This window comes from Microcaecilia unicolor, chromosome 3, assembly GCF_901765095.1.
Source record: "Microcaecilia unicolor chromosome 3, aMicUni1.1, whole genome shotgun sequence".
Lineage (NCBI taxonomy): Eukaryota > Metazoa > Chordata > Amphibia > Gymnophiona > Siphonopidae > Microcaecilia > Microcaecilia unicolor.
In genome coordinates, this window is record NC_044033.1 from 190544949 (window position 1) to 190570718 (window position 25770).

The 25770-nt window shown below is 44.4% G+C and overlaps 1 protein-coding gene across 3 annotated transcripts in view; it reads right to left on the bottom strand.

Annotated features, from left to right (window-relative positions):
* TEX49 (testis expressed 49) overlaps positions 1-25770 on the bottom strand; it is a 92186-nt gene that overhangs the window by 5997 nt on the left and 60419 nt on the right. Inside the window, exons 4-6 of one of the 3 annotated variants that reach the window (XM_030196837.1) lie at positions 1855-1963; positions 556-619; positions 333-449 (exon numbers count right to left, since the gene is read on the bottom strand). The exons of 1 other annotated variant lie outside the window; for it this stretch is intronic. In XM_030196837.1, coding sequence (XP_030052697.1) covers positions 590-619; positions 1855-1963 — 139 coding nt within the window. In that variant the 3' untranslated portion in view covers positions 333-449; positions 556-589. Of the gene's footprint in view, positions 1-332; positions 450-555; positions 620-1854; positions 1964-20759; positions 21428-25770 lie in introns of those variants that run through there. One more of the 3 variants, XM_030196838.1, reaches the window with a different exon arrangement.

A 25770-nucleotide genomic window follows, 5' to 3' on the forward strand; every position in this document is an offset into this window, starting at 1 on the left:
CATCCTGGCCTCAGGGTCTACCGAACATGAGGGCCAGGACATGGATACAGGCACACGATTCTGAATATTGTAAACCTCAATGCTGGGCCAAGCTTAGTGGAGTTTGACAGAAATGGAGATCTTGAGGACTGGCTAGAAAATCAGGCAGCTGAAGAGGGAGGTGAAGGGCAAAGCTGCAGAGAATCTGCAGAATGTGCCCCCTGTGAACCTCAGCCATGAAAAGCACATTGTGCAGAGTCCCATTCCCAGGGACTTCAACCTCCACCCAGCTCCTCATGAAGGCAGCCACAAATGAGTGTGTCCACTGGGGTACAATCTGCACATATCCCCACAGTTACCTTATTTCAGCATTAAAACAATACATACAAAAATAGGATAAAGCAGTGTGTTGCAAAGTCTACTGCTGTCTCTTGTGTTGCTGCTGATCAGTGCCTGTGTTGTATCTTGTCCTGCAAAAAGGAAGGAGTCCTTAGTTAGCTGAAACATGGGGAAGATCAGATCTTAGGTCATCCCCCGAGCAGAAGGGGAAGGGTAGGTTCAGAAGTCTCTGCTTACCTGGAGACAGTGACAAATTGGGACTCCAGCTGGCTCATGGTTCCCAAGGTTCAGCTGCTTGATGCTATGGGGGCAGAATGGAGAGCATAAGAATCAGTTTCCCAGGTATTTGGGATTCCTGGCTGATGATAAGCCACCTTCCCCTTAGCAACGTTAAGGCAACATTGAGGGTTGAAAGTGGCATCTAAATTGCTTATTTTGGATGTCATTCTCCCCAAAACTTTTTCATATGTGAACCATTATTTAATTTAAAAAAATGTTTATCCTCTAAACTTCTAAGTGCCTGCAGCTGATACATACATCTCAGGACTTTCAAACCTGCACAGCCCACACTTGCTATGATGAAATAGAGCTCCAGGGAAGGAGGTAGTGGCACACCATGCCAATCTGCTCCCAACAGGCAAACTATTTGTGCTTACACCAGGCAGAAAGAATGGATGATAATAATGCAGTCCACTACACAAACAGAGATATAGAGTACATCAAAAGAAAATGGAGGCAACTGAAGAGGTTTGTCAAGCAGAAGGCTGGAGCCAACCCGCCAGATGCGGACCCCATTAATCTTATCTCTATGGAACATATGGTGTACATGCTGCTCCTCAAGGAGAGCATCCATGGCCTGGGAACCCAGGACACCCGCACAGGCTGGGGAATCGGGTAAGGTTTGGGGAATAAAAATGTGCTGATTGCCCTCTCTTTCACCCGCTCTCTAGCACAAATAAATACTGCAATGACTTTTACTGGAAATTAGTCTGTATGAGTCTTTGTCTGGTGTGGACCCCCAGCTGGTGTGGTCCCTGGTCAGGACTGTGGGTGGAGGGGAGGGGTTCATCATCCTCTTGGTCTGCCTGCTACTGCTGTGTCCCTCTGGCAGAGGCTGTCTTTGCTGCAGTGCAAAGTTGTGCAACATGCAGCAGGCCATGAATATCTTGGCAACCTTTTTCTGGCTATAGAGTAGTTCCCCTCTGGAATGGTTGAGACATTTGGATCTGTCTTCCTAATGGCCAAAGGTGCACTCAATGATGGTGTGGGCAGTGTTGTGCAATATTGAGTTACTAGTAATTAGTTACATTAGTCGATTGCTTTCTTGCATTAATCAATAAAGTAGTTGATTACTTATCCACTATCCTAGTAACTGTAATTAATTACTTTTGAAGAGTAACTAGCATGACATGATATGACAGAGGATATGGTTGGCAGGAGTTAGTCACACCTACCTGAAATAAGCATCAAGAGATGAAGTTAAGCAATGTTCATATTGGGGTAGTGTATAAGATGGATATTTTCCTCTTCACATACCATAAGGCTTTTACCATAAGTATTCTTGTTTGTGGTATCGGTAAAGAAACCAAAGGTGGACATAGGTATGTTTCCTGAATCCAAGCAAACTCCAACAGAACCTGAAAAGCTACAGAGAGAATGGTGTGGTCAGGCATACTACGTCACAAAACAACTCAAAGAAAAGGGGGTATATCAATTCTAATAAAGATATCCATTTAACCTCTACTCTAGGCTGCATAATATCTATCCCTCAGTCCGCTGTGAGTATACTGTCCATTAGCATGGCTATTATATGCACTGTTGAAGCAATATGTCCTACCAATCTCTTTATCCCCTGTGGTGATGTCAGCTGATTCACTGTAATTTCCTGCACCATGGACACAAGCATGGTGATCTCTCTAGTAGAGGAAAGCTAGACTGCTTACCTGTAATAGACATTCTCAGTGGACAGCAACCAGGATTAGCCCTACCACTAGGTGGAGTAGGTATCTGTCAAGGATGTCAGGTCAGCAACATTTTAATTCTACTGTCAGTGCAGTGTGGGGCTTTAAGCACAGGCCCAAGCTGAAGCTTTGCTACATCAGACCTGCCAAATCTCCCACATGCCTACCAAGGAGCTGGGATCTCCCACTGAGTGGCCTCCCCATCCAGCGGCAGCAGGAAATGCCTTCATAAAACATCATTTTTTGCTGCCACTGACAGCCCATTTTTTTGCTGCTGGTCATTAATCAGCATGTACCAGGGGTGGAGCTGTGGGTTGGCCCCCTTGGCATCTCTACTATATTCCAGCCCCTCAGACAGGAAGTTTGTGTCAGAGGGGTAAGATGTGGCGGGTCTTGAGCATTTTATTGTTTCAGACCCAGGTGGAAGTAGAAGGGTGGTGGCAGTAGCATGGAGAAGGAATGAGGAGGGAGATGGCAGAGAGCAAAGCTGAAGGTTTACTTATGGCATTAGATACCCTTGAGCCAGCCCTGAAGCCAGCTACAGATAGAAGATATCATCCGATGGCACCAACTCAGACCTGCTCTCACAGAAACCATGTTCAAGAGTCTTCTTAGTGGTAAATGCTACCTCCTTCAGCTTGTTTCAGAGCTGACTTTATGTAAGGGTAAGGGCTAACAGCTTTAACTAGAAGGAGAAGGTAGAAGGGATTCTTTGGCTTATCCTGCGGTCCATGGAGATCCCCCTATTATATATAAATAACCTAGCTTTCTCTACGGACAAGCTGGATAAAGCAACTACAAGCAGGTGACTCCCAAGTTAAGAGAGCAAGAATGGGAGGAAGTGATGTCATAGATTGGAATAGCCACTTGAGCCCCCAAGTTCTGCACAACCTACTAATAAAGAACTGAGTATTTGAGACCCTAGGTCCACCCCACCCCCTGAAGCCCTACTAGATCAGTATCAAGCAGTGATGGCTGCAAAGAAGCGGAGACAAACTTGGTTCTGGAGGAAAGCATGCAGTGAGACATTTAAAATGGTAGTGGCCACAAGACTGCCGTGCACATGGCTGTAGAACAGCTGGCATACCAGGAAGACTTTGTAAATTGGTATAAGGACTTGAGAAATTATAAAGCAGCATTCTGTGCTGAAATAAGGGCAATTCTATAATTAGGGACTCGGTGTATGCACTCTTTCGCATGCACAAATGCAGAGAAAATTAGCACTTACATGCAAAAGCGTCTTAAGTACTGTTCTATAAGGGCTCACATTTGCTATAGCATGCAACTGCATACCACATACATATTTACTACTCAGAATATGATAGAGAGGGTGGCTAACCTGCCATTGGGGAGCTCTACCAGTGACCTGGTGTTGTCTCCTTACACCAGTACAAAAGAGAACCATCCATACCTGAAGCCTGATTGTGAGGTGGCAGAGAAGGGCTTTGTACTTGTGAGGGCTGCAGCGATGATACTCTTTAACCCCATCATCCAAAAACTGAAACCACAAAGTAAGTGATGGGACTGGTTCATCTAAGTAGAGAACACCTTTTAAGACGTTATGCCAATCCTAATATAGAACAGAATATACAGGCACCCACAGCCCCTTAGTATTAAATTGAAAACAAAAAAGTCCATACGATAGGGGCTCATAATTTGAAGCCCAGGAGCCAGCTCTCCCCCCCCCCCCCCAATATTGGACACGGAGAAGGAGATTGCCCACAAAGTAGTAACTTGTATTGCCAGCTACCAAGGCTGTAGCTAGTTGTGTGGCTGCACATTGTTTATAGGGCACTCCCTTCTTGCCTCTAAAGGGAGCTGAACAGAAGAAACTAAAACAAAAACAAAAAAAGCAAGCCCTTCTAGCAAAGGAAAAATACTTTAGAGTTCAGTTTTTGTCTCTTTTATAATAATGATAAAATGTATTAGAGTAAATGAATGGTTACAATAAAAATTCTTTTATCCCAGTATTACAGAAAATTGAATTCTTATTTATGTTAGTCCAAATTTCAGTATAAGGAAAATCTCTCTTTCTTTCTCTTTCCTTCGGAAGCTGTCAGATTCTGACCTAGTACAAAAGGTACCCAGGCTGGAAACTGAAGCTTAATTTTGTCCAATCACTTAATGCCTTATATTTTCTCTCTTATCTGGTATTCTTCAACTCTGACCTCTAAGGTCACGTTCACATAATTCTGTTTCTTTGGTATTTTTCTCAAATATTAATCATTTGCCCTTTGTAACCTCTCTGCCTTGAATACCTATCACTCATTGTGGTCCTTCACTGAAAATGTCCCTGTGTTAAGTTCAAAGCCTGTTTGAAACAAACAGACACTTGTTAAACTTTATAGCCCATTACGAGGGTTAAGCAAGCCTGTCTATAGTCTATGAGAAAACCAAGACTCAAGCCAGCTAATTGCCCTACTAGATCAAAAATAAGGGAATGTTACATTCAAAGCTGTCTGATCTGAAAAACCAAACGGCTCTATACATCATGGTGCAAGGGAGGCGGGGGTGCCAAAATTGTTTGGCTGTGATGCAGTGGGCAAGGCAGGAGAGCTTGGGGGTGCGCTGGCTAGGGTGTGTTTCTAGGTTGCTATGCTCCTGTTTGATACTCCATCACTTTGAAATGTTGGTAACTGTGATCTGAAGGAAAGATCAGAAGGCTTGAAGATGAACTTACTCACTGCACTATTCAAAGTGGGGAGATAATGGTGGCCGGTGTCCTGTCAGCATAGCATAATGTGCAAAATAGTAGAACTTTTTACCCCTTTCTGTTTACGAACTGCACTTCTATTAACTTTGCAGTTTATTCCCAGGGTGTTTTCTACTTCATATCTAAAGCTAGAAGTTCATAAATGGCATATTTAAACAAAATTACAACAGTGAATCAGGCATCTTGTGTTAAGAGTTTGTTTTTAATTGGATTCCTAAAGCAACACCAGATGAAGTGCCTTGTACCAGGTTACACAACTGCAAATAGAAGGACGGTGGAATAAAGCATTTATGTAACACTCAGCAGCTTAAACTTAGTAAAATCCCCCTCAACAGCTCAATGTGCATTCTATGTTCTTGGGATGTACTGTATAGCCTAAAAATGTTTCATATTTCCCTTGTTTATGGGAATTTTCAGGTTTTGTACTTTTTTTTTCCATTCACAATTTTATAATCCAGGTCAACTCATTTTCTTCTCAGGAATCCACATAATTTTCATGACTTTTGTAGGGTAATTAATGATATTGTTTGTGAATTTTGGTAAGAATCACGATACAGCTTTTGTAGTTCTATAATGTCACTTTTGAATTCTCCCTTCAGAATGAACAAACAAGGAGGGGAGGGCACACACTTCAACATATTAACATTTTGCTGTGTTTTCCTGTCCTTTCAGGGGAAAATGTGCCACTTCAGGCACAGGCAGCTCCTTGTGACTCTGGGCAAGTCACTTAACCCTCCATTGCCCCAGGTACAAATAAGTACCTGTATATAATATGTAAGCTGCATTGAGCCTGCCATGAGTGGGAAAGCGCGGGGTACAAATGTAACAAAAATAAATAAATGTGAAACGTGTTATTTCCTATGTCCTCTTAAGCACACATTCCTACCACATCCTGTTTATTCCATTTCAGATGATATTGTGTAATTGTAGCAAGCAGGTTTGTAGTTTACTTAGGGGCTCATTTTCAAAGTACTTACCTATGGAACTTAAATTCTATGTGCTTTGAAAATACACCTCTCGGTGACCTACTTAGATGCTTTCACATCTAATGGGAGGTACAGGAACTTTTCTACCTTCTTGCTGTTGTCTCTTGATGAATTTGGCATTTAATGTAGTCTACTTCTTACCAACAGCTGGATCTTAACAATGAGACCATCATTGGTTCCCATGAGGCAACGCTGCAAAGTAGCCTTGTGTTGAAGTAAGACATAGTAAGTCCATTATTTAATGGCGGGGACACAGAAGTTTGTCATGACACCTGACTAGTTTTATGGTCTTTGTGCAGTTTCTCTAACTAATAAGTAGAAAAAAAAAAACAAAAGAAAAACATTATTTGTTTTTCGATTGTGGTCTACAAATTTGACTTCAGTGGAGTAAAATATCATCAATATACTGGAAGTACGTTAAGGGTTTAGTTGGATATGTATTTAAGAGTGTCTCCTGTTCTATAATATTCTATTTCAGGTATGCTGCACTACTCTCCATCCTCCATCTTTGTTTTCTGTGTGCTTCTGTTAGCCTCTACTATCAGTTACATACAGGAATGTTTACCTAAACACAAACTCTAAGACCCCCATTGCTATAGCAGCCTCACATAACTTTTTCAGTTACGAGATGGTAAGGACCCTATTGCAAGTCTCCAGCACACATGCAGGACCTATGATTGGTTCAGGGTAGGGGAGAGGTGACTGGGCATCATAGTACTGTAAACCTACGCTGCAGACAAAGAGCCCCTTGGTTTGAGCCTCTGGCAAGTGGGGTTTGTTTTTTTTTGTCCCGACTCATGACGTTGCTTAGAGGCGAATTATCCAGGAAATACACTTTTTTCCTTATTTACTTTTGGTAAGAACTATTTCTTTACAACAGACAACTAATCACCTTTCTCTTTATATTTTATTTCCCTTCTCTTTGTCATCTGACTTTTATACAAACGTAGAATTGGTGATATTGTTGTTGGCCCCTTTCTCTCTTCCTCCTCTCTTTTCAGCTGTTCTTTATATAATTAGCCTGACTTTATATATATATATAATTACCAAAACTGCTGATGTTAGATTTTGTAAGTTTGCTATTTTCCACAACTTGCTGCTGATATCTGATCTTGTGCTGGTGATTAATAAAAGACATTTTCTCTTTCTGATTCCTGTCTAATCTTCTGTGGTCAGAGAATAGCATAGCCAAATGCACGCAGCATAACACTCCTCCAGTTCTGCCATGAAAGTTTGCATATTGTGATGCCATCCTGGTGCCCATAGCAGTGCCTGTGATTTGCAGATAAATATCATTATTGAAACAGAAATAGTTGTGAGTTAGAGTGAACTTATCCATTTTGTATTAGTTTCTGGTGTGTATTGGTGGTCCTGGGTGGATGTTTTTAGGAATGTTATCACATGCAGCTATGCCATCTGAATGGGGAATGTTGCTGTACAGATTCTACACCTTTTGTGTCCAGAATAACACCTGGTGGTAGTTGCTTGTTTTTCAATTTGTTACAAAAGTCTGTGGTATCGTGTATGAAGTTGTTTTGTGTACTAACAAAGGATAACTAGATGTAAGACTTGCAACAGCTAGTGATAACAAACAAATGATGCTACCAAAATCAATAATAAAATAAAGCTGTTGGATGTCCATGCATGCTATGACTAATGACCATAACAGCTGCATGAATGTGCCGGGCTGTGATCAGTCTCCACTCAGTGTTTAATGGTGAAATGCAACACATGGACAATACATAAGTGCATGTGTAAGCCACATTGAGCCTGCAAATAGGTGGGAAAATGTGGGATACAAATGCAATAAATAAATAATAGAACAGTCATGTGCAATTGTACACCATAAATTATTATAAGTGTCATAAAGGACCAAACACGATACAGACTGATTGCATCCTGTATTGTGGTATCAGATGGAAAAGGCAAACACAGTGTGTGGGAAGGCCTATATTTACATTTTGACACTTTGGTGTAGGTGGCATGTTAATGAGGCAGCTTTTATTAAAATAATTGTTTGGGACAGGGAAACTATAAACAAGGGGGGGGGGGGGGAAACCTTATTTGCACTAAAAGGATAATGAATGTCAGTTAAGCTACCGAGCAGAGTACCCCTTAAACTATGTAATACTTAGAAAACTTGCCATCTTAATGTAAGTCACACTGTGTGTGGGGGGAAAATAGGTACCTTAAAAATATTAGTTTTGCATATGCATCATTAGTTCAAAAGTGTTTCAGATGTATGTGGGCTAAACAAGTTAACTCAAAACATACAAGTCAGGGCTGTATTAGAGCTCTGCTCTGTGTACCTGGATAAAGCAGCCAGATGGCAAAAGGCATATAATTGACAACAGGCACAGGTATAAATTCTTAACCTAGGCCTACTGTGAGGCCATACTATGATATCGGTGTGGGCCTTTGGGAACTGAAACTTTGTAGGCCTGTACCACTTCTTTTTGAGTGTTTGGTACAAAGACACACATCTCACTATGTATTAGGATGTAACACACAAACTTGCTAGCCAAGTATTACAGTGGGGGAAATAAGTATTTGATCCCTTGCTGATTTTGTAAGTTTGCCCAATGACAAAGACATGAGCAGCCCATAATTGAAGGGTAGGTTATTGGTAACAGTGAGAGATAGCACATCACAAATTAAATCCGGAAAATCACATTGTGGAAAGTATATGAATTTATTTGCATTCTGCAGAGGGAAATAAGTATTTAATCCCTCTGGCAAACAAGACCTAATACTTGGTGGCAAAACCCTTGTTGGCAAGCACAGCGGTCAGACGTCTTCTGTAGTTGATGATGAGGTTTGCACACGTCAGGAGGAATTTTGGTCCACTCCTCTTTGCAGATCATCTCTAAATCATTAAGAGTTCTGGGCTGTCGCTTGGCAACTCGCAGCTTCAGCTCCCTCCATAAGTTTTCAATGGGATTAAGGTCTGGTGACTGGCTAGGCCACTCCATGACCCTAATGTGCTTCTTCCTGAGCCACTCCTTTGTTGCCTTGGCTGTATGTTTTGGGTCATTGTCGTGCTGGAAGACCCAGCCACGACCCATTTTTAAGGCCCTGGCGGAGGGAAGGAGGTTGTCACTCAGAATTGTACGGTACATGGCCCCATCCATTCTCCCATTGATGCGGTGAAGTAGTCCTGTGCCCTTAGCAGAGAAACACCCCCAAAACATAACATTTCCACCTCCATGCTTGACAGTGGGGACGGTGTTCTTTGGGTCATAGGCAGCATTTCTCTTCCTCCAAACACGGTGAGTTGAGTTCATGCCAAAGAGCTCAATTTTTGTCTCATCTGACCACAGCACCTTCTCCCAATCACTCTCGGCATCATCCAGGTGTTCACTGGCAAACTTCAGACGGGCCGTCACATGTGCCTTCCGGAGCAGGGGGACCTTGCGGGCACTGCAGGATTGCAATCCGTTATGTCGTAATGTGTTACCAATGGTTTTCGTGGTGACAGTGGTCCCAGCTGCCTTGAGATCATTGACAAGTTCCCCCCTTGTAGTTGTAGGCTGATTTCTAACCTTCCTCATGATCAAGGATACCCCACGAGGTGAGATTTTGCGTGGAGCCCCAGATCTTTGTCGATTGACAGTCATTTTGTACTTCTTCCATTTTCTTACTATGGCACCAACAGTTGTCTCCTTCTCGCCCAGCGTCTTACTGATGGTTTTGTAGCCCATTCCAGCCTTGTGCAGGTGTATGATCTTGTCCCTGACATCCTTAGACAGCTCCTTGCTCTTGGCCATTTTGTAGAGGTTAGAGTCTGACTGATTCACTGAGTCTGTGGACAGGTGTCTTTCATACAGGTGACCATTGCCGACAGCTGTCTGTCATGCAGGTAACGAGTTGATTTGGAGCATCTACCTGGTCTGTAGGGGCCAGATCTCTTACTGGTTGGTGGGGGATCAAATACTTATTTCCCTCTGCAGAATGCAAATAAATTCATATACTTTCCACAATGTGATTTTCCGGATTTAATTTGTGATGTGCTATCTCTCACTGTTACCAATAACCTACCCTTCAATTATGGGCTGCTCATGTCTTTGTCAGTGGGCAAACTTACAAAATCAGCAAGGGATCAAATACTTATTTCCCCCACTGTATGTTTGTTCAAGCTTGAAATGCAATGTAGCAAACTACCATTAGGTTGCATTTCACTCTACATGTGCATATGTAAGTTGTGTTTGGGTCACATGCAAATGACATGGCAGGACCTGTAAACAATGGAAAGGAAATTCTGGAAGGTCACCTGCATATCTGTTTCACGTGCATTATGAAGCTAACATGGGGATGGGGGGGGGGGGGGGTATAGAGGAGAAGGGAGGAATGCATTGTCCTCCCAAAACCTGGAGGGCTGACTATACCCCTGCCTCTTATAGATCGCACATAGGCATTCCCAGGGGTGGAGCTGTGATCTACTGTTAGGCATACATCTAACACCTGCTCCAAAGATTAAGCTTATGTTTGAATGTTGCCTGCTACTGAAGCTTTTTCCCTAAAAGCACTTAAGATTGGGCTAGCCCAGACACTTTTAATAAAGCCAACATAACTAACTTATCTTCAAAGATAAAGGGTGCCATAATGCTATACTTAGGCTGTGAAGTTCTATAGGTATTTGGAGAACAATGTGACATTGACTATGTTCCTGCAGTGACAGGGCAAGAGTAATTTTGTAAATCAGTCAGTAGAAAATTGGTTTATGTAACTTAGCACAATCCCCTTTTCCCATTCTCACTCCTAGGGACACTTAAATAGAGTTAAGCATGTTTTGAGCACCTGCTTCTACCTACATAACAATCCAAAGGCAACCTAAACACAGGGGTTCAAACTGTTCTAGAATTTGATTAAACTACCCCCTAAGAGCATTGGCCATCTTAGTGTAAAGAAGTTCAGGAGCCAGTTAACAGGGGAATGTTTGTACCAACTGGTTGTGCTTCACTCAGTTATATTCAATTGTAAGCTGTTTAGGTGGTGCTGGGGAAGAGGTAGCATTTCAAATTAGAATCAAGCAATCTGACAAATTTTCTAACAATAACCTCCCTTTATTTTTTTTAGCACACTGAATTGTACATTCTAGCTGTAGTCCAGGATTTGATTTAGCAGCTTCTCAGACCACCTGCCTCAGTCTGGTAACCAGAATCCAAGGCTTACCCTCCAAAACATCCAGGACCAAATCCACCATCACAATGGCTGAATCTTTACCAGAGGTTCAACTCTCCCATCACCTTGAGGGCTATGTTTGAGCAACTTAGCACCAGCAAAAAAACAGCTGAAAAAATCCAGGAATCACTGAATGACATGATGGACTATCTTGGTAACACATCCTTCAGCTGGTTAATGAGTCCCTTCTACAGTCAATTGAAGCATACAGAACACAAAGTGGAGGAAGAAAGCAGATAGCAAGACTGTAAGACAGAGCCTAAAGAGAAGAGAGCATCTGCTCATCTAATAACCAATGTGACTATCTAGCAGAGAAGCTGCATTGATGATCTACTGAATTGTCCAGTTAGGTTGGTTACAGCTGAGGACATGAACTATAAAGGAGCACTCTTTGTGCAGGGACATGTGGGGCTTTGAATGGGTAGACAAAGGGTGAAGCTACATTTCTGATTAAGAAGGATGTAGGTGACTGTTAGCATTCACTGTGATCTATTGGCATTCTCTTTTGGAGCCCAATCCACTCTGTCCTCACTATTCATTATTCAATACATCATACTTTATAAATAACCTTTATTCAGTTATTATAGGTAGATACATATATAACACTAATACAACACCAAGTGACCTCAGTATTCCTTAAGACCTAACCCCCAGCTCACTCACACACATCCACAGCCTCCAATTCTATATCCTGCATCAAGCTTAATTACTATCCCCCACACCTTGATATCATAACATGGTATATGCATATTCAAAATAAAGCTCTATTCGAATCACCACGGAAGCTCATCTTAAAACCTGCAGCCGAGAACTCTGTATGTCTTAATGAGTAAAGCCACCAAGACAAAGAATGGTGGTTTTGTATTCTTCCTGAGGCTATAGAAGAGGGAAGCTTACCCCTCATCAGCATTGATATTTTCAGCTTCTGGCTTGGACTGGTCTTCATACTGCAGCAACAGTGCACAGTGTAGGAGAGGCAGCTTATTCCTTTAATGTGTGGAAGGCTGCCAGTTTGACCATAACTTAATCACATCATCTTTATCCCGCTTCACCATAACTAGTCAAATGGATCTTCAAGTGACACTTTTTTCATTATGTTAATGTTCTAAACTTCTCTCCATAAGAATAAATTGCTGGCCAGAGCAGGTTAGCACTTTGAAATGCCTTTCTTATTGTCTGAATCTGTATTAGTAATATTCAGCAGTCAATCAGATGCACTGTATTTATGAGGGGGAGGGGGAGAATTTTTTTTCCTTAAATTGTATGCTCTGCTCTGCCCGATTTTGGACATCTCCAACTGCAGTCCGTCGCAAGGATGTCCAAATTTCAAGGGGGCGTGTCGGAGGCATAGCAAAGGTGGGACTTGGGCATGCCTAACTCTCGGATGTCTTTCACCCATAATCGAAAAAAGCAAGGATGTCCCTGACGAACACTTGGATGTTTTAACCCAGACGTGTTTTTTTAATGAATAAGGCACAAAAAGGTGCCCAAAATGACCAGATGACCACCAGAGGGATTCAGGGATGACCTCCTGTTACTCCCCCAGTGGTCACTAACCCCCTCCCACCCTCAAAAAATATCTTTAAAAATATGTCATGCCAGCCTCAGATGTCATACTCAGGTCCATGACAGTGCATGAAGGTCCCAGGAGCAGTTTTAGTGGGTACTGCAGTGCACTTCAGACAGGCGGACCCAGGCCCATACCCCCCTACCTGTTACATTTGTGGAGGAAACAGCGAGCTCTCCAAAACCCACCACAAACCCACTGTACCCATATATAGGTGCCCCCCTTCACCTGTAAGGGCTATGGTAGTGTTGTACAGTTGCAGGTAGTGGGTTTTGGGGGGGTTGGGGGTCTCAGCACACAAGGTAAGGGAGCTATGTTCCTGGCAGCTTTTTATGAAGTCCACTGCTGTGCCCCCTAGGGTGCCTGGTTGGTGTCCTGGCATGTCAAGGGGACTAGTGTACTACAAATGCTGGCTCCTCCCACGTCCAAATGGCTTGCATTTGGACGTGTTTGACCTGGACGTCTTTGGTTTAAAAAATCGCCGAAAGTCAAATACGTCTATACCTAGGGACGTCCAGATTTAAGGATTTGGACATCTCTGACGGTATTTTTGAAACGAAAGATAGATGTCCATCTTTTTTTGAAAATACGGTTTTCTCCGCCCCTGGATTTGGATGTTTTGCAAAGACGTCCAAATCGCAACTTGGACGCTTGTTTTGAAAATGCCCCTCCACGTGTACTACAGACCAAAGTCTGCAAGTAAAAGCTCATACAGAGGTAATAGGACTGGATGTGGGCAATAAGCATCAAGGCCTGAAAAGCTTTCCTCCCAAATGAATCCAGTATCTGAGCCTCTCTACTTGGGGGCGCTGAGTTATGAGTATTGGAACTCCTAGCTTGTTTAAGGACAGATTTGACCACCAGAGAGTGATGAGGCAGTGGGGCCCTCTCAAACCCGGAAGCCTTCTGGATATGATACGGTGTATCCACCTTCTTAGGTGCAAATTCCCAGTTCTTCGTCAGTGCATCTTTAAAGATAGGGTTCAATGGTACTGTAACCCCTTCCTTAGGAGACTCGTAGTCTACGACATTTAAAATTTCTGCCCTAGATTCTTTCTCTGTCTCTAACTTAAATGGGATGGCAGAAGCCAATCCCCCTAACAAGACCAAGGAAAGACACCTTCAGGTGAAGATTTACATCTCTCTTGAGGGAGGGGAGGGATCAGAGGGTACCCCTTAAGACTCCTTTCTCCAAGAAGTAGTGTGGGTCCTCCTCTGAGTCCCATGTATGGTCCCACTCAGACACTTCACCAAACCTAGCTGAATGAGTCTGTGCCTGCCTCAGCTCAATGAGACCAAGTCCATGCTCCAAAGAGTGTTGAGGTACAACCCTACTCTCTAACTACGGAGAAGCTTCCTCCCTCGACATCAAGAGTGGTACTGTATGCGTTGATGTCGACGTCAACACTCTTCGAGGCACCAGCGTCTAGGATCTCTGCACAGGTATGGGCTAAGCTTCAGGAAGAATCTGGGACTGATTCTCACCTGGCACAAGTGTCCTCAATGCCTGAGTGGTTTGCAGCTGCAGCATCTGTGCCAGCTCCTTTCTGAGCATGGCTCAGAACCACTCATTGAAGAAAGGCTTTGGGAAAGTCGGGGAGCCAGGAGAGAGGCAGCCTAAGAAAGCGTCAGTGCCAAACTGGTAGCAGGGACTTGGCTGCCTGGAGACTTGCTCACTAGCACCTCTTCCAAAGAGGGGGAGCACTCCTCACAGTACCAGTGTTTCTCGGGTACATTGCATCAATGAAGGCTGATGCTTGTGCTTCTTGGGCTTTCTCTGATGCTCAGCATCGCGGTCCTTCAGTGCCAATGAGGATGACATTGAACCTGTATGTGTCCTCAGTGTCGGGTCTGATGTTTACCAGTCCTGAAGCCTGCTCTCAGTACCTGGATGTTAGTCTTGGCAGCAAAGGTCAATGCGTCCAGTGCCGATGACAATGTATTAGCCTTCAAGGAGCCAACAAGTTTCTCCTGTTGGACCTGCCACGTCCTCTGTGTCTTCATCTGCATTTTTAAACAGAAAGAACAAGAGTTAGGTTCATGGTCAGGCCCAAGGCATTTGATGCACCAAGAGTGTGGGCAGTGGCGTAGCAAGGGCGGGGCGGTGGGGGCGGTCTGCCCAGGGTGCCAGCGGGTGGGGGGGTGCTCCGTCGAGAGCCGACAGCTCTCGTCTTCTGCCACCACCCTGCCTTTTTTTTAATCCATGCAGCGACGCAGGCAGCGCTTCGCGTCTGCTCTGCGTGCTGTGAAGGCAGAAAATCGTCTCGCTGGTGTTGGGCCTTCCGTTGCTGTGTCCCGCCCTTGAGGAAATAGGAAGTTACCTCAGAAGGGGGCGGGACACAGTGAGGGAAGGCCCAACGCCAGTGAGACGATTTTCTGCCTTCACAGCACACGCAGGGCAGACACGAAGCGCTGCGTGCGTTTCTGCATGGATTTAAAAAAAAAAGGGCAGGGTGGTGGCAGGAGACGAGGGCTCTGTCGGCTCTCGATGGAGGGGGGGCTCAGATGGGAGAGGGGGAGCTCACAGGAGAGAAGGGGATTGGGAGGGGAGGGGAGGGGTGGGGGAGCTCAGAGGGGAGAAGGGAATTGGGGAGGGGTGGGGGAGCTCAGAGGGGTTCTCAGAGGGGAGAAGAGGATTGGGGAGGGTGGGGGAGCTCAAAAGGGGTTCTCAGAGGAGAAGGATATTGGGGAGGGTGGGGGAGCTCAGAGGGATGCTCAGAGGGGAGAAGGGGATTGGGGTGCTCAGAGTGGAGAAGGGGATTGGGGAGCTCAGAGGGGTGCTCAGAGGGGAGAAGGGGGTTGGGGAGGGGAGGGGTGGGGGAGCTCAGAGGGGTGCTCAGAGGGGAGAAGGGGATTGGGGAGGGTGGGGGAGCTCAGAGGGGTGCTCAGAGGGGAGAAGGGGATTGGGGAGGGGTGGGGGAGCTCAGAGGGGAGAAGGGGATTGGGGAGCGGTGGGGGAGGGGTGGGGGAGCTCAGAGGGGTGCTCATAGGGGAGAAGGGGAATGGGGAGCTCAGAGGGGCGAAGGGGACTGGGGTAAATAAGGTAATCTTTTTATTGGACTAATTTTAATACATTTTTACTTAACTTTCAGAGAACAAAACCCCCTTCCTCAGGTCAGGATAGGATACTGTAACAGCACTATACTGTATTGACCTAAGGAAGGAGATTTTGGCCTCTGGAAGCTAAATGTATTAGTCCAATAAAATGGTATTATTTTATTTTCTGTATTTGTTTTATTTCTATTTGTTAATTTGTAAAGTGGTGATTGGTATTTGTTAGTTTTTTCAAATTTACATCTGCTGTCTTTATATTTTGCACAGTACTAGGGGACATTTTCTGTTTCTGTGGTGTTGCATTGTATGCAGAGTCTGGCATCGGGGGTTCAGTTTAATTTTTGTCTAAATAGAAAGTTTATGATTATTCTATAGTGGATTAGGGTGTATCTGTGTTTGTGAAAAAGACATGGCTTTCGGTTGGCATTGACTGTGCAGGATCGACGATCTGTACTAATCTGTCTGTTTTCATTTTACAATAGGTGAATTGATGTTCTAGTGCTCACTGTAGTGTTTAAGATGCTTTCCTTTTCCTTGTGTGACTCGTACAAATTACTGCTTATGGTATGGTAGAATTGCTCTATAGGTCCTGAGTGTTTTGTATTCTCGGTATGCCTAGTGCTGGATTTCGGGGGGGGGGGGTGTTAAAAAAAAACCGGCCCCGGGTGTCAACTACCCTAGCTATGCCACGGAGTGTGGGTCCATCAAATAAATCACTTATTACAGTGGGTGCACCTCTTGAAGCCACTGGGGACTTTATGGGACATCGAGAAAAAAATTGTGGCCAAATTAAACTCCTCAATTGTGAACTGAGAAAGAGGTAGTGTTCAAATTGAGGTTGGTGCTCCAGCCTAAACAGGCCTAGCAGCTTGCGAAAAATAAAGGAAACCTGAAGAGCCAAAAAAACTAATTAAAATAAAGGGAAATTACAAAAGAAAAAGAAGAATAAAAAAATAATAGCCTAGTAAAGAAAAAATACTTGCACGGGAAAGCAGAATGAGAGAGCAAGCGCACTTTGAGTAGAACACAAAACACATCCTCCCTGGCACACTCCTAGAAAGTTCTATTAACTAGTCAGTATCCACATCAGTCTCCTTTGGATGACGTCACCCAGCTGTGAGAATACGAAGGCCTACTTGTCCTTGGAGAATCTGCAATTATGAAATTTTTCTAAGTTGACGATGAGATCTCCTAAAGAAGTATTTGTGCAATATTTGACTGAAATATTGAAGGTGCCACCCGAGACCATGCCTTCTATTACACAAATTTATTTTCTTCCAAGAGCTAACAGAAAACTAGTGAAGGGTTGCCTGATCAGCTGGAGACTCCAAATTTAGATACTCCTGCTATATTGGAAATGTCTGACTCTGATTTGCTGCTGATGTTGTCATTATTGTTGATGTCTTTTGCTTTGAAATCTCACAGACTGTATTTTTCACCTTTTCTTAAAGCACAGGGCGGATTTATTTCTTAACTCAAAAATGTGTATTTTTAGACATTTGTATTTTTACAGAGGGGACAAAAGAAAATCAAAAATATAGAAGGGAGGTTTTTTTGCTGTTGAGACCTGGGGATCTTCAACTAGGAGCCCTTTCCCTCAAGTTTCCATGTAAATGTATTGTCAACTATAAATCTGTGACACATATCTGTTTCTAGCCTAGACAATTGACTGCTTCTTTTTGGATGCACATCGACTAGTGGTTCCATCTGGTTCCACTAGGGATTAACTCTGTTTATGTGATATATCTCGAGCCTTGTGTAATCTATCTCCAGACCCCTTTTCTTTTATAAGTTCTTCATGAATGTTTGTTATGATTATAAGCTCCCATAATATGTGGTTTTTAATAGATGGTAGTTGATTTTCTATTTTATTTTTTCATATGGTTATTGTTGCTATCATATTATTTACTGTGCAAGTGACTTGTATTGCAATTTCAAAACAAACAAACTCAAAAAGAACAGTTCTCTGTGAACCAAAGAGACCTGCATTTAAATCCTACTTCTCCAACTGACATTTCTCATGGCCTTGGGCAAGTCACTATTTCCCATTGCCTCAGGTATTTAGTCAAATAATTTCAGGTTTGAAAACAAAATCATGATGGGCTCTGGTTTCAGGCCCCACCCCCAATCAAAGTGAACAGACCATCCCCTCCCTAAAACACTATAGGGTTAATATTCAGCCATCAGTGTTGAGCGTTATTCCCAGATATTCAGAGCAGAGGCCTGTATGGGCTTCGGTTTTCAATATCCGGTTATTTTTAAGTGAACTAACATATAGCCGCTTAAGTCAATATTCATCACATGCCGCTATGGGTTTACCACATAAAGATAGGACAGACTTGGGGGGAAGAAGTGACATCACTGCTCGAGTACGGACGCCTGAAGCTTCAACTCTGTTAGAGCAGCGGGTAATGTGCTGAATTATAACCCTCTCCAATCCCCCTCAGTGTGGAAACTTCCACCAACAGGATAGAAGATTAATACGATGCAGAAAGCGTTTGGAGAAGTTTAAATACATATCAGAGGGCAGCTGACGCCGAACCGCAAAGCAGGAGATTAAGCATCCAATATGGTGGTGGAGTTCGGCAATTCAGAGGAAGATGAAAACAGGACCTGCTCTGAGTTGGCAGAGGAGGAGATTATAAAAAAGGATACCAATTAAGCTGGACAAGAGCGCAAAGGGAGCATCCACATTGCGTTCTACAGGATGGCAAACGGTAGTTGATAGAAAACCTAGACGGCTCATTTGGCAGAAAAGAACACTTGAAGGAAAAAAAAGAGGAGACTACAGAGAACTGATCTTTATTGGTTCTTATAACTGCTTATTTCTGCATGTGCCTGAATCGGGAGAGTGTGTAAAGGGGGAAAGAAGTGGGGATATGAATGCAATGTTGGAGGGGGGATGGAGGGTGGGAGGGGTTCTGCTCAGGGAAGGGGTGATCTTCCTTGGTGGAGTGGGCTGGCAGAGGGCGGACAAAGCCAGAATGGATGAGGGGGGCAGGGGGGAATCAGGGGCACAGACAGGGGAGGGGATCTAAGGGGGGAGGAGGTGGGGAGAGGGGGAACACTCAGATGGGAATTCAAGTGGGTTCGTGGAACATTAATGGACTAGGAGTGGCCTAGTGGTTAGGGTGGTGGACTTTGGTCCTGAGGAACTGAGTTCGATTCCCACTTCAGGCACAGGCAGCTCCTTGTGACTCTGGGCAAGTCACTTAACCCTCCATTGCCCCATGTAAGCCGCATTGAGCCTGCCATGAGTGGGCAGGGAAAGTGGAGTATTTGCTAGCTGGGGGAGCATGGGGTTAACATGTTTTAGACAATTCTTTGATGTAGAGGAAATTATATCATTTGAGTACTTGTAAATATGAAAAAATATCCCCTTACCTTAAGGTATATTTCCTTTTTCAAGTTAAACATTATATTATGGGACAAGGGTGGCTTCAATCTGACCCCTGTAATATCCCCTCTGTCCCTTGCCCCATAGGAGGAGAGGACACTTCAGCCCTAGGGGCTGGAAATAAGAGAGACAATCAGACTTAGATACAGGCGCAACCAGTAAAAATCTTTATTGGTATCTCATTAAGCCAATACAAAATAATTGTTCTCTCTGGAACAGGTTGTCACACAGAAAAAGGCAAATGCAAAGACTGAATAACAAAGTCTGCTCAGCCCATGTCTCTTAGTTATTACATATATACTGTTGTAGGTTTCATTTCTCCTAACTCATGTGATTTCTCCTAAACTAACTTGTGATCATATATGGATTTTCCTGTAATATTCTGTTATTTTTTATATGTATACATATATGGCAATTTCCCACATTGTATCATCCTCCCCTCTTGTGTGCACATGCACACTTTGTGGCAATTGGCTAATTCCTTATCAGTAAAGCGTGCTCACAGCATGCAAATACCCATGTAGCAAGCAAATAAATATTATAAAACACCTTGCGTCCTTCTTCTCTGAACACATATTTCCGTTGGAACATCTTGGGCTCGCAGGGTCCTCAGTCTCTCATCACCACCAATGTTATATCCATATGTTTCTGCCATATATGGACCACATAAGCCTCAGTTCCTTCCAAGTGTCACCTTGACATGTAACATGTACTTTCCATTTCCTGAGAAAGCACTGTAACTTACATGCACAGCTGCAGGAAGAAACTAAAAATATGCTGAAGACAGCAAGGCTAGGAAAGCTGAAGGCTAGCAGGGCCATCTTACAGGCCTAGTACCATATTACAGGGCTAGTATAGAAAGGAATACACACCCCAAAGATATAGAGCATTTTGAAACACTGTGGAAGGGTCTGGTTAAGTGGCCTAGACCTTTATCGTTATTTTATAGGTTTTTAGGGGGTGGAATTTTAGGAAGTTTGGTTTAATGGAGCATTGGGAACAGGATTTAGGGAGAGAGATCACAAAGAGTGAATGAAAAAGAGTGTTTTGAAAGGTTTAAAAATCCTCCATTTATGTGTTAAGGAAAATGCATACAAAGTGGTGACTCGTTGGTATTACACTCCTGTGAAGCTGAAAATAATGTTCCCTAATATGATGACAGATGAATGCTGGAAATGTATGGGGGCCAAGGGAACTTTTTTAAATATTTGGTGGGAGTGCGGGATTATTCAACAATATTGATCCAGGGAGGTAATGGAATTAATTAGGGTTCTGGGGACTGGGTTTTCATTGATTCCTATGGACTGTTGTTGGGACTAATACTAAGGGAACTCGATAGCAGGTTCACCTTAAAAGACTTTGTTTAGCAGCTGCAAAGAATGTGATTTCGATTCACTGGAAAAGAATTTTTGGGCCTACAGTGGAAGATTGGTTGGTACGAGTGGCTCAACTTCATGAATTGGAAATATTAATTGCTCGATTACATGGTAGATATGATCTGGACAAGGAAGAATAGACTCATATGAATCTTTTATTTATGAGAGAGGAGAGGGGAGGGACGGGGGGGGGGGGGGGGGGGGAACTGATGGGATATTTCCATGTTCTAGAGTTGTTGTTGTTGCTGCTATTTTTGGGACAGGGAAGTGGGGAGGGAACAATTTACACAGAATTACGAAGTTTCTACATTGCAAACATAAATGCTCTTTTGTTTGCTTTTTCAATAAAAATGTATGGATACAAAAAAGATAGGACAGAATATTATGCAGTCCAATTTATGCACTAACCCTGGCCTCTTTAAGTGCTGAATATGAGCACTTAAGCGGTCAAGTACTGAAACTGCTCGTGGAACGCCCCCATGATAGCCAGCTTTGTGTTCGCCACTAACCGTGATATTCAGCTGCCACAGAATATTAGCAACTAGCCCTGACCAAGCGATTTAACCAGTCAGCAGCCAGCTAAATAATTTTGACTATCGGGCAGCATGGTAACTAAAGTACCAGCGATGACAAAGGGACCAAGTGGAAATGTGTTTTCCTGTCATGTACTAAAAACAGGAATAGTTATTCCTCCTGTAACATGTATTAAAAAAAACAAAATATGTTTTATACTTTTTCTACACCACACACTTTATTTCGACTTTCATGGGATCCATAAGCTGTGAGGCAATGAGAATCTCAGAGGAGCCACTCCAAACAGTAAAGTCAAAAGAGGCTGAAGTCTGGATTTGTTTTTGTCATTTCATTCACAAATCTGTAATGGAGATAAAAATGTTAACAAAGGGTCTGTTAACCTTGAATTACCCAGAAAATGGATTTGTACAGGAGCTGGTCTAGTGGCTCAACAACAATGTGCAATGGCAGTACATAGGTTCAATTCTCACTTCACGTCATCCACTCCCTAGGATAGTTAGGGCTCAGGCTGTCACAGAGGCACAGTTAGTAGGCCCTGGGGAAAAGGAGTCCTAGTCATTGTGCAACAGTGATACGTGGAGGGGCATAATTGAACGGGGCGCCAAGTTTTCCTGACGGCGTCCTCGCAGGATGTCCCCACGAAGGGGCGGGGAAACCTGTATTATCGAAACAAGATGGGTGGCCATCTTTCGTTTCGATAATACGGTTGGGGACGCCCAAATCTCCACATTTAGGTCGACCTTAGAGATGGTTGTCCCTAGAGATGGTCGTCCCCGATTTTTGGCGATAATGGAAACCGAGGCCCATCTCAGAAATGACCAAATCCAAGCCCTTTGGTTGTGGGAGGAGCCAGCATTCGTAGTGCACTGGTCCCCCTCACATGCCAGGACACCAACCGGGCACCCTAGGGGGCACTGCAGTGGACTTCAGAAAAAGCTCCCAGGTGCATAGCTCCCTTACCTTGTGTGTTGAGCCCCCCCCAAAACCCACTACCCACAACTGTACACCACTACCATAGCTCTTAGGAATGAAGGGGGGCACCTACATGTGAGTACAGTGGGTTTCTGGTGGGTTTTGGAGGGCTCACATTTACCACCACAAGTTTAACAGGTAGGGAGGATGGGCCTGGGTCCGCCTGCCTGAAATGCACTGCAGTACCCACTAAAACTGCTCCAGGGACCTGCATACTGCGTCCTGGAGCTGGGTATGATATTTGAAACTGGCATAAAGGCTGGAAAAAATATTTTAACATTTTTTTTAAAGGTAGGAGGGGGTTAGTGACCACTGGGGGAGTAGGGGGAGGTCATGCTCAATTCCCTCTGGTGGTCATCTGGTCTTTTAGGGCACATTTTTGTGGCTTGGTCGTAAAAAAAAAGGACCAAGTAAAGTCGTCCAAGTGTTCGTCAGGGACGCCCTTCTTTTCCCATTATCGGCTGGGATCGCACATTTGTTAAGCACGCCCCAGTCCCGCCTTCGCTATGCTTCCGACATGCCCCCGGGAACTTTGGTCATCCCCGCGACGGAAAGCAGTTGAGAGCACCCAAAATTGGCTTTCGATAATGCTAATTTGGGCGACTCTGGGAGAAGGACACCCATCTCCTGATTTGTGTCGAAAGATTGGCGCCCTTCTCTTTCGAAAATGAGCCCAATAGTGACCAGATTTACAGTCAATGATTACAGAGATCCAAATGAAACTCTGATGCATGGGCCCTAGGCAAACATACATTTCTGGGCCCCCTACCTACTTCTTTTATCACTCTCCCAGTCACATTCACTCTTTCCCTGCCCTAACCCCTCACCTGGATTTTCATTTATGGCCTACCCCACCCACACTTCCCTCTCCAGTTTTAGGGGTAACATCAGTAGCAGGTTGTGAGTGGGCATGGTGATTGTGCAAGCGCATGCTTTGAGTGGCGTAGCCTAGTGGTTAGAACAGTGAATGAAGAACCAGAGAAGCTGGGGCAAGTCATTTTCATGACTCTGAGGTATAAATTAACAAATTGCTACAAAAAGAGCTCCACAAATGGAAGAAGCAAAAGAAAATGATATTTAGCTTTCTTTGGTGCTTATGAAAGGATACAGACAAAGTAGAGGCAGTGTTAGGACAGCTTTAAAGGAATTTGATCAGGTAACTAAATAATTAGCTGGGTAAATTTCCCCAGGCTGAAAATTTCCCTTCACTTGGTATGCACACAGATATATTTATACTAGTAGACTTCTCCACTCCAGCCAAAGCAAAACTAATGAGACTATCCTCACCAGCAACACAGAAACATACAGGTATGCATGCACTCTCACCCTTCAGATACACGCCTGCACACTCATTCTTTAGACAAACACACATTCACACATATTCTTGATTTTCAGACACACAAATGCATGCACTCATTCTTCAGGCTCACTTATGTATGCATGCACACACTTCATCTTTTCAGACAGACACAAACTCTCTCTCTTCTGGTGCTATGCCGCTGTTCATGGAAAAATTAGTTAATTACCTGATAATTTTCTTTCCTTTAGTCCCAAAGGATCAGTCCAGACAAATGGGTTGTGACCATCCGCCAGCAGATGGAGATAGAGAACTCTAACAAGTTGTGCCTCATAGCTCCTGTGCTTAGCAACCAAGTCAGTATTCGATAACCAAGCAATGAAAGAGAGTGACTTCCAGAGAAAAAACTCCAGATTGTCACGGTCGTGCCCAGGTTTCAGGCTCTCAGTCATCTCACCCCCTGGTGGCCAGACCTGGTGGCTGCATTGGATTGTCTGTGTGCTGTTTCCCGTTCCAGACTTCAGCCCAGTCCAGTCCGGATCTTCCAGCCTGCCAGACTTGCTTGTCTTCTTTGAGCCTGCACAGCACCTGTAGCTGCCTTGTGATTGCTGCAGCTGAATCTCAGCTGCTGCTGGGCTTATTAGCCATTTGGAAACTCTCTGCTTTGCCTTTGCATTGCCTAAGGCCCTGGTATGTTGGGGTGCTGGTGCACTTCTGCCTAGTCCAGTTTATAGTCTGTACTCTTGCCTGATTCTAGTTTAGTTTTTGTGTAGCTTTGTGTTCTGTATTGCTTGTGTACTACCTGTATATTGCTTGTTTCCCATTCTTGTTTCTTGTTCGTATGTCTTTGTCTAGCTCTAGGTTGTCTGTGTTTCTGTTTCAGTGGCTGCATGGCAGCTTTCAGTTGTCTCTTGTCTACCAGTGTTTTTTCCCTGTTTCAGTGGCTGCTTGCAGCTTTCAGTACTGTCCCTTGTCTGTCTGAGAGTCCTAGTCTAGTATTCTGCCTAGCCTCCCTGTGTATTCTAGACCCTGTGTGTATCCTGCTGGTTTCCAGTTCCTGCCCTGTCCGGTAAGTCCTGCGGCCACCTGCACCCAGGGGCTCAACTCCTGAGGAATGGTGGTCAAGTGCAGGTGAAGTCTAGCTGTCCCTGTCAGAGTTCTGACTTATCCCTGTGTGGGGTGGTTTTGCCTGCTGCTGCCGCTCCTTGGCAGTGGTCCAAGGGCTCACGATCCTAGTTCCTGCTTTGGAAAACGTGACAGAATGCAAAGGCCATGCGCTCGGCACAATCACCCTACCTGCTGGGTCTCCAGCCTATGACTTTTTCCTTTGTTGGCACTCCGGGGTTCTGGCCGAGGGCAGCTCCTAGTTCCTGTTTGGATTCTGGTCTCGCCTCAGTTTCTGACCTTTATTGTGGGATAACGCTCCAGGATTACCATGATAGACTTTGTTCTGACCCGGCCTTGAAAAATACTCCTGAAGCTGCTGCTGAGAGGGAACGCCTCGGGGGGGGGGGGGGGGGGGGGGCTTGGTTTCCGGATAAACCCAGTTTCCACCACTGATCCTAAGACCTCGCTCTTCAAGTACTGCAACCTACTTATCTCCGATTCAGGCTTGCGAGATACTCCGGAATCTACTGTGGAAAGAAGACGTCTTAGAAGTCCCGAGTTTTTGGCTCGCCTGCCGCCTTTTTGGAGGCCCACTTTAGCTTCTGTTCTGAGTCTCAGCCGAGACACTGGGCCCAAGCCAAGTTTGAAATCCAGCCAAGATGATGTTGAGTCCACTCCGAGTTTGAGTTCCAGCCAAGATGATGCTGAGTCCACTCCAAATTTGAGCTCCAGCCAAGATGAGGTTGAGTCCACTCTGAGTTTGAGTTCCAGCCTATGCTGAGTCCACTCTGAGTTTGAAGTCCAGCCAAGATGATGCTGAGTCCACTCTGAGTTTGAGTTCCAGCCAAGATGATGCTGAGTCCACTCCAAGTTGGAAGTCCAGCCAAGATGATTCCGAGGCCACTCTGAGTTTCAGTTCCAGCTGAGATGCTGAGTATGGATCGAATTGCAGTTCCAGCCAAGATGCTGAGTCCAGATCGAGTTGTAGTTTCAGCCAGGAAGCTGAGTCCAAGCCGAGTTCTAGTTCCAGCCAAGATGTTGAGTCCAAGCCGAGTTCAAGCTCCAGCCCAGCTACCTCTGGTCATGTTTTGAAGCTCCTCCGCAGGTTTCACCATTGTTACCCATGGAGACCTGAATTCCCCGTGGAAGTCGGGGGGACCTTGAGGGGGAGGTACTGTCACGGTCGTGCCCAGGTTTCAGTCTCTCAGTCATCTCGCCCCCTGGTGGCCAGACCTGGTGGCTGCATTGGATTGTCTGTGTGCTGTTTCCCGTTCCAGACTTCAGCCCAGTCCAGTCCGGATCTTCCG